At 40.3% G+C, this 17,509-nt stretch overlaps 1 protein-coding gene across 2 annotated transcripts in view; it reads left to right on the top strand.

Annotated features, from left to right (window-relative positions):
- NPR3 (natriuretic peptide receptor 3) overlaps positions 1 to 17,509 on the top strand; it is a 72,177-nt gene that overhangs the window by 43,824 nt on the left and 10,844 nt on the right. For both annotated transcript variants that reach the window (XM_044233110.1, XM_044233102.1), the window contains exon 4: positions 12,708 to 12,843. In XM_044233110.1, the coding sequence (XP_044089045.1) occupies positions 12,708 to 12,843 (136 nt within the window). The remainder of the gene's footprint in view (positions 1 to 12,707; positions 12,844 to 17,509) is intronic.

Here is a 17,509-nt window from a genome sequence, read left to right as displayed (position 1 = left end):
TGAGGGCTAAGGAGGGAAAAAAATGAAACAAGATGGGATCGGGAGGGAGACAAACCATAAGAGACTCTTAATCTCACAAACAAACTGAGGGTTGCTGGGGGGTGCGGAGGTAGGGATAGGGTGGCTGGGTTATGGACATTGGGGAGGGTAGTACTGTGGTGAGTGCTGTGAAATGTTTAAGCCTGATGACTCACAGACCTGTACCCTGGAGCAAATAATACATTATACGTTAATTAAAAAAAAAAAAGACTTGAATCCATTTTGAGGTGATTTTTGTGAGTGTTGTAAGATAGAGGTCTAATTTCATTCCTTTACATGTGGATATCCAGTTTTCCCAACACCATTTATTAAGAGACTAGCCTTCACTATTGTGTTCTTGGTTTCCTTGTCAAAGATTAGTTGAACATATATGTGTGGGTTTATTTTTGGGCTCTTGATTCTGTTCTATTGGTTTATGTGTCTATTTCTACTCTATACCATACTGTTTTGATTACTATAGCTTTGTAATATGTTTTGAAATCAGAAAGTGTGATGTCTCTTGCTTTGTTCCCTTTCCCAAGATTGCTTTGGCTGTTTGTGGTCTTTTTTGGTTCCCTAAAAATTTTAGGACAGTTTTTCTTTTTCTATGAACATTGCCATTGGAATTTTAGTAGACATTGCATTGAATCTGTGGGTTGGTTTGGGTGCTATGGGCATTTTAACAATATTATTTCTTCCTGTTCATGAACAGACAGGATACTTTCCATTTATTTGTGTCTTCGTCAGTTTCTTTTATCAATCTCTTATAGTTTTTAGTGTACAGATCTTTCAGTTCCTTGATTAAATCTATTCCTAAGTAGTTTGTTGTTTTTGACGCAAGCACTCTTCTTATTTTTATTTTCATGAATTTGTTTTGCCCACTCTTAAATTCACCCAGCACATACTGTATGAATGGAATCATACAGTATATAGTTTGTGTCTGGCTTCTTTCACTCACATGCTGTTTTTGAGATTTTACATGCTGTCTTGTGCTTGTTGGCCTACTTCATTTTTGTGATCCATTTGCTGAAGCATTTTGCCCAACTTTAAATGGAGTTACTTATCTCTTTTTATTGACTTGAAAAGTTCTTTTGAAATATTCTGAATATAAGTCAAATATATGTATAATGAATATTTTCTTTCAATTTTTCACTTTTTAATATCTTTAATGACAATTTCGACAGCAGAATTTTTTGTATTGAAGAAGTCTTTTTTTTTTTAATGGTTAGTGCTTTTTTGTATTCTCCTTAAGAAAAACTTGCTAATCCCAAAGACACAAAAATATTGTTTTCTTTCAGAGCTTTATAGTTTTAGCTTTTATGTTTAGACCAGTGATCCATCTCAAATGAATTTTTGTATATGCTGAGAGAAATCAAGTTTTAGTTTTTTCCCATTTTTTAAAATCACTTTGTCCCATCACCATGTGTTGAAAAGATTCTGTTTTTCCCATTGCGAATTGCTTAAGTGACTTGGTAAAAATTCAGATAACAATAAAAGTTGTGGATTTTGGACTCTTTACTCTGTTCCATTACTCAATTTGTCTGTATTTATACCAGTTCTGTACTGTATTGAATACTGTAGCTTTACAGCAAATCTTGAAATCTGATAATGCAAGCCCTCTAATTTGCCTTTCTCTTTCAAGGAAGTTTTGCATGTTCTAATTTCCTCCCTTTTTCTATATAAATTTTAGAAACAACTTCTCAATTTCTAAAACAAACAAACAAACAAACAAACAAAAAACTCCTTAGGATTTCTTGATTTGGATTGTATTGATCTATAGATTAATTTGAGGAAGAACTGACATGTTAAAAACATTAAATCTTCCAATCCATGAAAATGGTATATCTCTCCATTTATTTGATTGTCTTTACTTTTTCTCAGTAATGTTTGTAGTTTTCTGTGTAGAGGTTCTGCATATCTTTGATTAAATTTATTGCTAATAATTTTATGTCTTCTGAAGCTGTTGTAAGTAGAATAAAAAGTCATTTTCAATTTTTTATTGGTAGAATATAGAAATGCAGCTGTTTTTTGTATATTGACTTTGTATTGTTTCTGTTCTTTAAATTGAAATATTTACTGTTGATCTATCTTTTTGATCATGGACTCAATCTGCTTTTAAAAGTAGTGAATATTTCTTTTTTCGATACTGCAGTTTTCAGTTCTAGAATATCCACTTCTTCTTTCTAAAGCTTTCATTTCTCTGCTGATTCTGTGTTTGGTCAGTCATTCTTTGCAGTCATCTTTTTCTTCAAGTCTTTGAATGTATTTATAATAGCTGCTTTAAGGTTCTTATCTGCTAATTTCAACATTTGCACCATTTCAGGGTAACTTTTTTATTTGCTGTATTCTTGACTATAGATCATTTCTCCTGCTCCTGAATGTTTAGTATTTTTTGAGTTTGTGCTGGATGTTGTGGATAATATGTTATAGACTGTATTCAGTTATGTTCCTCTGAAGAGCAATTTTTGTTCCAGCAGGTAGTTAAATTACTAATTACTTTGAACTTTTGGAATCTTGGTTTTATTTGTTCTTGAGGTGACTCTGCTTTGGTTTTGTTTTAGTTTTAGGATGAATCCTTAGTCTCTTGGTATAGCCTTTACTTCTAAGGTGTGGCCCACATAGGGTTTTACTAGAAAGGCTGAGATATTTCCCAGGTTACGAACTCCTAACATTCTTCTGTGCAGAAGGTGGAATCTATATGTTCCTTAGCTTCTTCAGCTTTCCAGCTCTTGCTTTCTACTGGATTCCTTGGTGTCTTTTCTCTATGCGTGCATTTTAAGAATCAACTAAGGACAGTAGAGTTTATGAATAGATTTGAGTGCTCCTTTCTCTGTGGCTCTCTTCTTCCCTGTATTTACTACCTTATTATATGTCTTCAGGGTCATCTCTGAACTACATCCTCTGTCCTCTAAAGCCAAGAAGGCTCTGACTTTCTACTTGAATCCTAGGTTGAAAAAATCCTACTTGAAACCCCATGTCTCTTGGACAAGGAGTACCCTTAGAGGATACTCATATGCATTTAGTTCTCATGAAATACGGTCCCTTTTTTTTCAAGAATCAACTCTCCCATATTTTCTCCCTCTTTTTGGTCATTTCCCAGTGTCTTCAATTAATTTTATTTTTTTTAATTTTTATTTAGAGAGTCTAATTGTTTTTTGAAATCTTAATCTGATATAAACTACCCTACAACTACTGGAGCTCTCTCTTTAAAAACTGAATTATAATGCTATTATCACACCTGAAAATTTCTAATAATTCCTTAATTTCACCAATAAGCAATGTTCAAAACTTGTAGGGAATTTTCTTGTGAGGAAGATAATATTTACTTTTCTGTGTATATATATGTGTTTGTAGCAAACTTTATGGAAAAAAATTTCCTAAAAGAGAAAAGTTCACTCCCTGGCTAAGAATATATTGATAGTTTCAGCATGCACATCATGCATTGGTGTTAAGATCTGGAAGTCTTTCTCTTAGTAGTAGCTGCTGAATCAATTTTATGGCAATCTCAACTACATCAAACCCAGCTATGGGTCTGTGTGAAACTATGTGAAAAAGGCCTTTGAGCAGCTAAAATTGGCATATTATCTATTAATTTTATCATAGTAGAATCTATCAAATCCTACTCAGAAACTGTTTACCCCATTTTAAATGTAGTTATAAGGAATTTTGTGATTTCTTCCCCCAGCTTACAGAACATTAGTAGTATAAAATCTGAGAGGGAAAGATGGCATTAAGAAGGGCAGAGTGAAAGTAGCAGGTAGTGACAGGTGACAGTGAAGTCAACTCAAGTGAGTACTGTTTCTGTGTTAGATGCAGGGCTAAATCCCAGAGAAACTAAGATACCTACCATATGGTTTGTGCATCCAGCAACTTGTGTAATGTCAGAGTACGGAGGCATGCAAAAGTATAAAATAGACTGATCAGTGAGATGATACGAGTTTACACTAGGTGCAGTTGTGGAAGGAAGGAGGACTTGGGTAGTTCAGGAAAAGATCCAGCAAGAACAAGTTTGAGTGGCTCAAAGAACGTTTATGTGTCCATTAGGATGCTGGGAGGAAATAAAAGACACACTGAAAGGAAATGAGAGAGACCTCAGTGAAGGGACAGTTACAAATTTATGTGTGGAGTTAAGGAAGATCAACAAAATATGGCAGAGAACCTCATGGCCTGCACATGTGGGAAGTTGTTACAACCCCTAGACCTGAAAGGGCAAGAGGAGGGAGAGGTTACTAGCACCCATAAGGCTTGTGGCAGTTGGGGAAAACCACCTGTGACATCTGGTGGAGGAGTGCAGCCCCTGATATCTTGACCTTTATCTCCTTCTACCCTCTCATCTGCTGAAAAAACCAGAAGCCAGGGAACAAGGAGACCCAGTTGAGTTGTCCATATATGTCATCCTCCCAGAGCACAGCTAGTTGAAGAAGGGTGGGAGGTGGATCTGGAGGAGGTAACCTGAGAACATCCAGTAAAGTTGAGTAACAGTTTGCTTTGCATGAGACAAGGCTCATGGGGAGGGCATTCCAAGCCCAGGGGCTAATGTGTAAAGGTACCTCATGGCATGCTCAGAGAATCCAAGAAATTTTGTAAGGAGTAGCACATAGAGTTCATTTGGGAGTGTGACTAATAATGAAGAGCCAGCAAGGAAGAAGTGAGAATGTCTAGAAACATACAAGTCTGGTGACGGCATTGTATAGAGAGCCCAATGCACTTTTTTGCTGCTGGACTGCCTCTTGTCATAGCCTTACGAATATGGAGAATAATAATAAGTATATCACATGTAGCATACTTATGCTATCAAGGCAGGAATGCATGTGGCTAATTTAGAATGTATGTGGTTCCCCCCAAGAATACTTCCATTGAAAGTATTTATATTATTCAAAAAATTTTGATACTTAGAGAAAAAATATTTAAGAACCTGGAAACTTTGTTTATATGAAACATCTTTTCTTTGGGTAGCTGGTAGCTGGATAGATGAAGCTTTGTTACATTTACTACTATTATTTATCAAAGTCATCATACTTCACATTGAGTACTAGTTAGAAATACATTATATTAGTAGTTCTTTTATTACCTGATTTGGTTGCTGATATGTTTGCAACAGATTAGTCTCTGAAGCAGGACCCTCATCCTTTACGTCCAGCTTATTTAGATGCCCTTTTGGCATAACAGGCCTTTTTATTCACTGCTGGGGCAAGGTCAACTTTATTTGAATCCAGGACTTATCAGAAATCCTGATCTACTTGATCTGAATCATGTTGTATTGGCTCTGGTTTAAAGATTGAATTAAGAGTTGAGGGACAATTAGCTTGTTGCCTCATGTCCCTTTTCCTCCTTTCTTCTTCCACCCTCTGTCTTCCCATTCCCTCTCCAGGTGTGGGTTTGGCTTCTCCATCATGAAGAATACTGTCAGTCTTAGTCTTCTCTTTATTACTCTTATGGTTCTTTCCACTCTACATACTCAACGTGTAGAGCTATCAAGTCAATTAAAAACAGAAACTAGAGCACAAAGCTGTTTTCCAGTATTAGTTGGCTGAACATATGTGTCAATAGGATAAATGTTATAACTAGGCAGTCCTGGTTTGGAACCCTACTAAGAACTTGTCCGTCCAACATTTTCTGGAATCTTGACCCCATCCATTGACCAAGATATCCCTATTCTGCTAGAGTGTTAGTTAGAGTTTCTTTCAGGGATAATAACAGTGACTATCTATGAAGGTTTTGTAAAGACTTAATATAATAGAACTTAAGTGTTTACATAGCTCCTAGTAGCACACAGAAGATTAATAAAAGTTAGCTGTTATAATAATTACCTGGCATTAAAAAGAACAGCTTGACTTTGTCAATCTAGCATTTTGTAAACTTGTAAGCCACAATACTGCTATTTCTAGAGTCATCCTTTAACATTTTAAGGTATGCTGCTACTCTATGGAATACATTTTGGGAAACTCTGAATTAAGAATGGAACAAAATTAAGCTTTTGACTATTCATAGTGATTGAATAAATCAGTAATACTTGAACTAGGAGTTGGGGTTCTGGATCTTAGCTCAGTCCTTACCATACCTTGAAATTGATTAAAGAAAAAGAGAGATGTTTCATTTTAAGATACAAGACAGAAATGACAAAAGTTCACCCCTTCTCCCCCAAGGAAAAAAAAAAAAAACTCCAGAGCCTGGATTTTTGCTCATCTCTTCCTTGCCATCACATCTCCAGATGACTCAAGGGAAGTGGTCTGAAATTCTCAGGCTGTTTAAAAGAATGTCATCAAGTTGGAGAAATTAGAATTTACTGTTCCTTCTGATTTTGGCCTTTCAGAAATAATGAAGCCAGAAATTGTCCTCCCGTGTTTCCCTGTCTCCATCTCCCTTTGCCCTCTTCTTGTCTTGGTCGGCCTTACCTCCTGGAATTGAGGTACTGTGAGGCACTGCAGGCCACACAGTGTTCTGCTGTCTGACCGAGTCCTTTCCCCATTGGATTTTGGTATATGCTTTTATCCATTTCAACATTGTGCCTGATAGGACCACATAACCCTGGGAAGAGAGGCCAATGAGTATCCAGAGCAGTCTGTGGGGGTTGGGTCATCAAGCTTTCCAGAGGCAAATCTATCTGGTGGGGCACTGGTGGGATATCAAGGCCAAGGCCAGACATCCCTCACTTGATCATCTGTAAGACAGGGACAATTATGTCATTATGTATGTGCATTTCTCAACAAAACCTTCAAGGGTAATGGGTGATGAGAAGCATCCGGATATGACGTGAGCGTGACACATTCAGAGGGCAAATATATCAGATGACTGAATTCTCTGCATGAGCAGGGGTTAAGTTTCTGAGTCACTGGTCATTTGCTTGTGCTCCACAGCCAGCAGTTCAAAGAATCCAATTCCATAGACTCCTCCTCTGCCTTGTTCCTTCCTACCAGGCGGCCCCATGTGGCTTTCCTTGCTGAGGTGTGTTTGTGTAAATGGATGCCAGATGCCAGCACTGTGGTGCCTGCACTTAGCCTCCACGGCTGCTGCAATCACTGAAAGGTCAGCCAGTTGCTGTAGCATGGGAGGGATCGTAACTTGGCTTAAGGATCTTCCCGGGACTGCTTTTGTTTAACAATCCGTTCTGTGTTGAGAGGGGGAGAGAGAGAGAGAGAAAGAGAGAGAGAGAGAGAGATATTGAGAATCTGCTTCTATCTGTAGGCAGCCATAGTCTAGGCTATAAGACCCGAGTTAATCCAGGGTAGGCATTGTTACAGGGGTGGATCTGAGCCCAGGATAAGACAGTCATTTGGGAAACTTAGGGCAAACCCCTATCCCATGTAAGTCATAACTTGAATATAGGGAGGAAGGAATCTGACAGACATGATGGCAATGCTTCAGCCAAGCACACAGCTGGGCCCTGGCTCCCTCCCTGATGTGCTGCCTTACTGTTGTTAGTAAGACTCTTGACCTTTGCATTTCCTCAGAGTTCAACTCGGATAAGGATTTAGATTTTCAACTTAACTTTCCTCAAGGCTAAAATAAGCAAGTGACCAAGTGTGAATTCCATGAAGGCAGGCCCAGTAGAGAAGATCAGGCACTGGATTGTCTGCCAGGAAGAATGAGAACTCCTTCTTCTGGTGTTGAAGAAGTATGGTGTCACTTGGTTTATGGAAATCTTTGCTGTTATCCTAAATTATAGATTTTTAATTTTATGATTCAACAGAAAGTTGAATTAAAATGAAATCTCAGTTTTTACTACAAGGAGACCACTTGTAAAGTGTTCATCAGATGCATAATGTTCTTTAACCTTTGACCTATCTGTGCAGCATGCCAAGGCCATTTCTTTCCCCTGTGCATGGTTGACAGGGGCCCAGTGGGTCAAGATAAGTTTCATTTAAAGATCTTATTATTAATATAATTATTAATTATAGCCGTCAAGCTGTCATTGTTCCTGCTATGATGGAGAAAGGGCACATCTTAGACCCATCTCTTTTCTTACCTTGTCACCATAAAAATTTCCATTTCCTCAGGCACATGGGTGGCACAATTGGTTGAGTGTCCCAATTTTGATTTCAGCTCAGGTCGTGATCTCAGAGTTGTGAGACTGAGCCCCGTGTTGGGCTCTGAGCTCAGTGCGGAGTCTGCTTGAGATTCTCTGTCCCTCTTCCTCTGCCCCTCCTGCTTGTGCTCTTTCTTTCTCTCTAAAATAAATAAATAAACCTTTAAAAAAATTTCCATTTACCTCATCTCCCCTTCAACTGAATGAGAGGTTAAGGGTCATGTCTTTTTCAAAAGCCTCTTGAGAAATGTTGCCCAACACCCTCAGTTTTCCTCATTTGCACTGGGAACCATTGGTTTGTGGTAAGGAAGATGGAACCACTGTGTGATATGCTTGAATTATGTGAATACCACAAGCAAAATCCCAGGACAGCATAGCCTTGCATTTAACTTTGGTAGCTTTCTCCCAGGAGCCTCCATCTGCGAGCTTTACAGGCTTTCTCAGATATCCAGATGAGCCGGGGAGCTAGATGACTACTGTGTTATTCACTCTCACTTTACAGAACAGCTGAGGCTGAGGCATGCAGCATACTTTGCTTGCTTGCTTGTTTGGAACTCAGGCATTAAGGAATTCATCTATGAATTTGCTCCCCCAAAGAGAAATGAGAAAGATTCCACTCACCATCACAGATAGGAGCCATGTCGTGTATGACAATTCTTGATGATCATTTAAAATATAACAAGCTTTTCCCATGATAGAGGATTTAAGAAAACCAACCAACCCATGCTAGTAGACATGGCTGATATATGCTCTCAGAGAGGAAGGCCAGGGGCAAAATGGTGTTCCTTCATTTGGAATACCCGCTGCTGGCCAACCAGAGAGGGCAGAATCAAGAGAATGGAGACGAAAGGATGAGACGGTTAGTGCCAGCAGACTACCTTGTTTTGGGAAACCTCCCAGAATGAGTGAAAGATGATGAGTGACTTCCATTTTTTAAATGATAGATGCTTTATTTGATACATAGCACAAGCAATTTTTACTCTGAAGCTCGCCCCTCATTGTGGTCTAATTCATAACTTTCTTGTGTAGAGGCTATCTGTGTGTTTTTGTGTTGCTGTGGTACTATTTGGTTGAGGCTGTAAACTCTTAGGGCTCACGAACTATATTGTTCAGCATCTAGAAGGAGAATAGCTGTGTTTAGGAATTTGATTAAGACTTATGGGATGCCTGGTGGCTCAGTAGGTTAAACGTCTGCCTTTGGCTCAGGTCACGATCCCAGGATCCTAGGAGAGAGTCCCTTGTTGGGCTCCCTGTCAGTGGGGAGCCTGCTTCTCTCTCTGCCCCCTCTCTCTCCTCCTCTGTTCTCTCTCGCTATCTCTCTCTCTCAAATAAATAAAAAAAATCTTTTTAAAAAAAGACTTAGGCCTAATGACAGTAAGGAAGAGTTTTTTGGCTAGAAATGGTGCTAAATACTGGAATACTCAGGTAAGGGAATCCCATTTTCTTCGATTAGTAACAATAGCATGATTTGTCAGTCAGGACTTTGAGGTTCGAATTTTGTCATGACCAGAGACGGGGGGGGGGGGGGACATACCAGATGACTTTGTTCCTTTTAGCCTGGGGGTCAAGTGAAAATGTTTCAAAGGCAGCTTAGTACTCTGGATTTTTTTCTCCCTCAGTAAATTTTTTTTTTTTTTTGCATTTGCAATTTTCAGTGTCTATAATGTGCTAACGGGCTTTCCTCCCATTTAAAAAACACGTGTGGATGTGAGAATGTTCTCCTCGAGAAAAGATGGTCTCTAGGGTTTTGCTTCTGGCTTGAGGTTCTATGAGGTAGGTGTTATGAAACCTCCCCCGCAGCAGGCTGGGGGTGGGGGTCAGCAGCTCTCCTGCTAATTTTGTCAGGAAAGGGAAACACTCAGTCACTTTGAGGGGAAAGAAGGTAAATTTTGTGATCCATTTGCAAATCAAGATAGAGTGAGTTCTCAGATCTGGACACGTGTTCAGAACCTATCTGTTCTCTTCTACCATCAAACCTGGTAGGAAAAGAGTAATTCAAGATTACGTTTCTCAGCTGGATAATTTGAGAGTGTAAAGGGGACAACTGAGTTAGAAAGAGGAGTAAGGAAGAGGAGGGGCCAGAAGGTAGTTGGAGCTGGAGCGTGTGTCCTGTGCTTTGGGTCGCCAATGGCAGCATGATGGCCCTAGGTTAGGATGTTGTGAAGGAATCAGGAGGAGGAGGGAGAGAAGTGGGCAGCTGATACCCAGTAGCTGGTACTTTACAATTTTAAACAGGGACATACTAGGCTCCCCAGGAACCAGGAGTACAGAGGGAACAACCCTCCGTTAGAGAGTACAGGAAGACTGATGGTTCTAAAAGGAAGGAGAGGATTAGACCAGAGCTTTTTTAAGGGGTCTTACATCTCCCATATTCCAAGGTTCTGGGATTTCCTTTTGTAGAAGGCTGAGTTTTATATAATTATCAAAAGGAAGATAGATTTGTCTTTTGAAAAAATTTTTTAGCATGACCTGAGAATTTACATAGCTTAAGCCCACTTATTAAAACTCTAACTCATCAGCATGCACACTTTCTCAAGCCAGGATGACTTCATGGCATAAGTGAAAATTTCCTATTCCTTTGGAAAACTGAATTAGCATAGCCATAGCAGAAAATTATCTTTGACCAGGAGATGTTATTTCTGTATCATTCTTTGCCTAAGAAAATAATGACTCTGAGACTTAAGCTTGATGAGTAAGAGTAAAAGCCGATGTCTACCATTTGTTTTAGTGGTCCCAGAAAGAGTTTCAAGATGTTTTATATGCACTAATTCATTTAATCTCCAGAAGAGCTCTGTGGGATGAATAGGTGCTAAACCCTCATTTAGCCAATAAGGAAAATGAACAGTAGAGAGATTAAGTAATGTGTCATGGCCAGGATTAGACTTTGGGTCCATCAGCTAACTCTGAGCTTTTCTGTGAACGAATATGCTTCCTCCTTCTCTCTCCTAGATGGTCAGTGGAATTGACCAGTGTGGGCTGCATGCTTCATGATTAGGCAGAATTAAGGGTGTGACACTCTGGAAGTAAGAGAACTGATTGGTATGTTAAAACATGAGCAAGGAGCCTTAGTTTCCATTAAGTGTAAAATGGGTCCATAAGATATGTTATACGGTAAATAGATCACTTATTTTCTGACTGCTGTTATTGGGAATTAAAGACTAATCAGGATCCCTCGTTTATAATTCTCTATATGTAGACAATAACAACACCAAAACCTAACAGCGAGTACTGACTCTGTCAGGCACTGTTGGAAGTCTTTCATATATATTAATTCCTTGAACCTATGAGCAACCCCATAAGTACTAATATTTTCCAGAGGGGGAAAACTGAGGCCTAGAGTTGTGGAGAAACACATCTAGGAGGTGGCAGAGCTATGTAGTGAGCCCAGGCCATTATTCTAAACTGCCTCTGGCACTGGGCTTTGGCAAATCCAAAATATTTGCTTCAGTTACAAGAATAGAACTCACTGTGCTTAAGGATGGGATGAGGCCAACTAGTACTGGACATTGGGCTATGTCTTCTGTGAATGTTTGTGTATTTGAACCAGGTGATGCAGGTCAGTTGTGTCTCCCTTCATATGGGATCTTTTCCTAGGGATGAGGCATAGAATGCCTCCTTGCAGAGACTCACAGTGGCCATCCATGGGGTACCGAATTCATTTTGCTTCATGGCATTCCTCTTTTGACACTTTTTCCTGAAATAAGAAAATTTGTTTTGATTTTTGGTTTTTTGTACTTCTATACAGAATTTGTAAGCTCCTCAACTTCAAGATTGTATTTAATCATTTCGTGTTTAATGAATGTACAGTGGGTTTAAATATGGTATCAGAGCTTTTAAATGGTGCTTATGGAATGAAGCAAGTCTGAAAGAAATTAAACAGCTTCCCCAAATTCACATGAAGCTTAAGTTTCTCAAGGGCAAGGACTATCTTACTTGATCCAGGACTTAGCTGGGATAAACCAGTGGTGCAAGCCTATTTCAACTCCTGTTGTTAGAGCTTGAGGGGGGGAAGTGGTCAAGAGGTAGGGTGGGGAGTGGTCAGAATCACAGGAACCACTAAGAACACAAACTGGAAAGAGAACAGATGCCATTGCCAATGGAAGAGAGGACACAGATGCCAGGCAGGGAGAAATGGCAGTGCCCCCTTATCTTTGAATCCTTAATACCAGTGCTAGAGTAGGCTTTCAATAGTATCTGAAACTAAATGGATGGATCTGTGCTCTTCTTTTAGTCAGTGTCACATGCAGAGCATGTAAAGGTCATGGGGACTGTTAAAGTTGGTGAAGACCTTATGGGGGAGGTTGGACTTAGGTTGGTTTGAGGTAGAGAATAGAGGTGAGGAAGGAGGAGGGCAGCTATGCAGAGCAATCTTTGGGCAAAGGCGGATATACTTGGAACAATCAACCTCATTGACTTCTACGATTTCCTCGACTTCTGTAATATCTTGTCTGCCCTCCAGATTCTTGAACTGAGGAAGGGTTTTCCTCACTAATCCAGTGCCAGGAAAACTAAGGCACGATTCTTGTTAGCTACCCTTCTGCCCATCTCTGCTACTGTTTGTGGACCTTGAGTCTAACTTGTTAACTGCTTTGATTTGCTTACATTATTCATGAATGTTGAGACATTGGTGTCTGGGCTCACTCAACCAGAGTTTCTTTTCCAGGTTAACATGTTTGTTGAAGGATTCCACGATGCCATCCTTCTCTATGTTCTGGCTTTACATGAAGTACTCAGAGCTGGTTACAGCAAGAAGGATGGAGGGAAAATTATCCAGCAGACTTGGAACAGAACATTTGAAGGTGAGGATTCGGTCTGTAAGACAACAACACTCTGTAGGTGATCCAGTTGCTTCTTCCCTGGTTCTGCTTTTCTCTCTTACACCTGTGGGACTTTGTCAGTTTCTTGTTTTTCGCAGCTGTCAAGTAAGGATAGTAGGTCAAGATCAACCCACCTCACAGACTTGTTGTGAACACTAAATGAGATAAAGCTTGTGAAAGTGCTCTGACAGAGTCCCACTGACACACGAAGTGCCTCATTTCTGTCTGGTTGTTAGATAACAATTCTACGCTTCTTCAAATTAAATTTATCACAAGGCTCATTCACAACAAATAATCAGTTTGTGAAATGTTCTGTGATCAGTTTTAAAAGAAATAATACCAGATAAACATTCATCTGTTCAATCCTGGGTGGTTTGAGATGATAAGCAAGTCCAGTCAAGGTCTGTGATTTTATTTTATTTTTATTTTTATTATTTTTTAAAGATTTTATTTGTTTATTTGACAGACAAAGATCACAAGTAGGCAGAGAGGCAGGCGGAGAGAGAGGGGGAAGCAGGCTCCCTGCTCAGCAGGGAGCCTGATATGGGGCTTGATCCAAGGACCCTGAGATCATGACCTGAGCTGAAAGCAGAGACTTCTGACTGAGCCACCCAGGTGCCCCTTTATTTTATTTTTAAGATGGTGACTATCATCTGTGGCTTTCTTAAGAACAGAGAAGTATAAGAACCATGCCAAAACAATGGCCCATAATCTCATCACTTGAACAACCTCTGTTGACAATGAAAAATTGTATAAGAATGAGATTACCCTTGGCTGGAAAAGTTAAACAGTACAAAAATGTACAAAATGAAAAGTGAAAGTTTTCCTTCCCGCCCTAGTCCCCTCTCCCTAATGTAAACACTATTAACAATTTCCTGTAAGTCTATCTAAAAATATTTTGTGCCTTTTTCCGGCACATATGCATTTATATATCTTATCAAAAAACGTATACAAAAGGAATTGTATAATGAATGCCACTCTTCATCTCAGCTTTTTTAAACTTGTGTGTCAAGTAAGAGAAATTTGCCATATGAGCACTCATAGATTCAGCACATTTTTAAATGGTAGTTCCAGATTTTTTGACCATGTGGCTGCTTAAGGACTCCTTTAATCTGTCTCCTCTTGATGGATACTTCATTTGTTTACAGTTTTTGCTGTTACACAAAATGCCATCACAGGCATCTTACACATACTGATGAATATTTTTGAGTGCATCCAACAGGGAACATTTCTAGTCATGGGATATCTGGGTCAAAATGTATGTTCGTGCCTTTTAAATTGCATTAAATATCGCTGAATATCTTCCATAAAGGTCTACTAGTCTAAATTCTTGCTAACAGCCTATACGGTGCTGGTTTCCTCTCACTTCACTGACACACTCAAGGGAAATTAACATAAGACTCAATGAGAGTGACCCAGCTGCTGAAGCCATGCAGCTGTCAACTTCATATTCATTCAATCGTTCATTCATCCAATAGTCTTGAGCACCTACTACGGACCAGGCCCTGTTCAAAGCGAAGAAGATTCAGCAGTCCTCCCTGCAATTAACTGAGCTTTCAGGGTCGTGGGGGGTACTGGTGATAAACATATAAATACACCATTTCAGGAGCTATAAAATAAAGCAGGGTAGGGAGACAGAAAGTGACAGGAGGGGGTGAGGAGATGGCTAATTTAAAGAACATGGCCAGGCAAGGTCTTTGAAAAAGTTGCAGGTGAGTAGAGATGTGAGAGAAGTGAAAGAAATTATGTAGGTGTTCAGGAGGGAACATTCTAGACAGAGCGGCAGACACAGAGACCTTAAGTGTGCCTGCAGAGAGAGTGTTGAGTGCTGAGGGCAAAGAGGCCTGTGTAGTTGAGCATAGCACATGGGGGGCCGTGCGTTAGGAGCCACAGTCTGAGAGGTAGTTGGGGCTGGATCACGTCAATGTGGAAGGTTACTGAGGTCTTTCACTTCCACCCTGCATGAGAGAGAAAGCCACCAGAAGGTTTTGAGGGATGTGATCTTTCTGGAGTCTTTAAAAGGGATTCCTTATGGGGCTGTGTGGAAAATAAAGTGTAGTATGCTGATGGGTATCATTTAAAAACCCCTGATACACGGAGTACAGATCGCCGGACCAGGGGTCAGGAGGCCTGCGTCCGAGTCACTGACTCAGTATTTTGGCCTCTCTTTCATTCCCCGTACGAAGAGGTCAGGCTAGCTGATGACCTAGGGGGGCCTGTCCAGTCCTGCATCACACCAGCTCTTCCCTTGAGCCCTTCTACAGTTATTTGCAGTTCAATGAAGGAAATTTTTCGGTGATGGGAGCAAGTACTGTCAAGCCTGGATTTGGGGTCCATATGTATATTTTTTCATTTGGGACTTCAATGCACGCCATGGCCTCGTCCTGTCCTTGTTTATTAGAAATGGCAGGACAGTGCTGAGGGGTCGCATTCCAGCTGTCTGGGCAGTAGCTATGGTGACAATTAGATTTAATTTCTCCTGGGTGGCTTTAGCAAATGCCGCATCTTACTAGAAACTAGAGTGACATTTACTTTAACTTTAGACAGATTGGAGGACGTGAACCAATAAGCCTCTAGGATTGTCTTGCTCAACTTCTGACTGCTTCAGTTGAGGAGCTGGAATCAAATAGGATAATGCAGGGGGCATGTTAGGACAGAGTCAAATTTCCCAGAAGTTGTGCCCAATACACTGAGAAACTGGCGTGTGTGGACACAACCTCGGTAGGCCACATCCCGTTCTTAGCTGTTGCTCACTTCATGGTGTGGTCATTTGTTCTTGGGCTTCTGAAGGAGGTTGTTAAGGGAAGGGCAGGTGCCCACAAGGGCTGGAATGAAGTTTTGTCTAGAGGGCATGGACGAAATTTTCCCATAGCTCATCCTGATGCTTCCATTCTAGGACTAGGTCACACCGGCAATGTGAAGTGAGTCCTAGAGCAATCGATGATACAGTTCCGTCCAAAGTTAGAATCTTACCTGTGAAGATACTTGAAGCCAATGTAAAGACAACTGAAGCCAACTGAACTTGAATTGTTTGGAAAGCCCATTTTATTTGCTAAACAATCAATCTGAGGGTAGTCCCCAAGAGAACTCTGAGAAATGGTCATTTCGTACATGGCCATTAAATTGTCAAGGGAAAAATACTCTGGATGTTATTTGACAAATTTAGATTTTATTACCGTGAAACCTATGACCATCTCTCAAGGCTCTTAATAAATGGCCTGGGAAGAAGCTGAATTTCCTCTCTGTGTGACAGGTCAGAGTGACAAGGTAAATAGGACTGCGGCTCAAGCCTTGAGGTCCACTACAGGCCCATAGAAATGAGGGTGGAAAGTCTCATTCCTTACGTACAGGAAAATTTTGCTGTCAGCCCGACAATCTCACCTTAAACACAATACGCTCAGGTGAAGTCTCACTTGCTAATTGGCCACCCTGAGGGTTCTCACCCCATTTCTTGGCAGAATTGTAATAGCTTAAAGTGTAATGAGGTCTTGGATTACGAGGGCCTCCTTGTTTTATAAAATACTCTTCAAAAGCCTTAGCAGAACACACCTTTATAAACACCTCTGAACAGAATGACAGATGGTTTTGGCTAGGCAATATGTTTGGAGATAAATATGATTTTTAAAAATGACATTTCATTCTTAAAAGTCGTATAGATTGTCAAGGATAAACAAGTTTGAGATTGGTGTATCATTTGTAACCAGTCTATATTAAAAAGACCAAAAAAAAAAAAAAAATCAAGATGAATGGTAGCTCCATTCTGTTTGTGGCAAAGTAGACCAAAGTCTGGAAAAATCAGTGGGCCTTCAAACCACAACCCAAAGGACAGTAAACCCAAATACTTGCCCTCTCCAAACCACACCAGAGGATGGAACTTTCCCTTGAGATCCCTTTTCCCAGACATTCATTTTACTTCCGGAGAGAATCAAATCAATAGAAACACTAACTAAGAATTACATTGAACTCTATTATGGTCTAAATTGAAAGAAAAGAGATAGCTTTAGTTAATTAGGATGTGGCTGACATATGCATTCTCTTACTTAGTTAATGAAAATTACAATGCAGACAAATTTAATATCAACTAATGATACATTTTTGCTTTCACTGATTACTGTCTAAGCCACTGTTGCTGGCCAGGCAAAGTCAAATCCTTTGTGTGGGCTTTCAGGGCTACCTTTTTCCCACTGCTTCCCTCCTCTTGGGCCACCTCCCCTAGAATGTCCTGGTCTCTTTGCTTCCTTTCAGCTTCCATGCCTTTAAATACTAACAGGGCTGGCCTTTTGGTGAGCCATTCCCTGATGGCTGCTTGTCTAAGTCATGGACTTACTTCATTCACATGCCTATAAAAGACCGCTCTTTTACTGAGTCTCCAGCTAGATGCCAGCTCCTTCTCTGAGTGGTGTGGGCACATCAGGTGTCCCCTCCAAGATTCTAGGCCCACTGGCAGTAACAAGAGCAGAAGAGAACAGCCTATGTCTTTTACACCTATAGCGGAAGTACTCGACCTGTCCTGGCTCAGTTAATCATCTCGACAGGCTCTTGGCTGGGAGGTGCCAGTGGGCCTCTTCAACGGTCCCGAGACTGAGGCCCAGAGGGCTGAGTCCTTGCCCACGGTCACAGAGCTCATAACCGTGGAAGCAAGGATTCA

Source organism: Neovison vison, chromosome 1 (assembly GCF_020171115.1).
Source record: "Neovison vison isolate M4711 chromosome 1, ASM_NN_V1, whole genome shotgun sequence".
In the NCBI taxonomy this organism is placed as follows: Eukaryota; Metazoa; Chordata; class Mammalia; order Carnivora; family Mustelidae; genus Neogale; species Neogale vison.
Note: the sequence above shows the minus strand (reverse complement) of the source record. Positions and strands in the feature narration are given on the sequence as shown.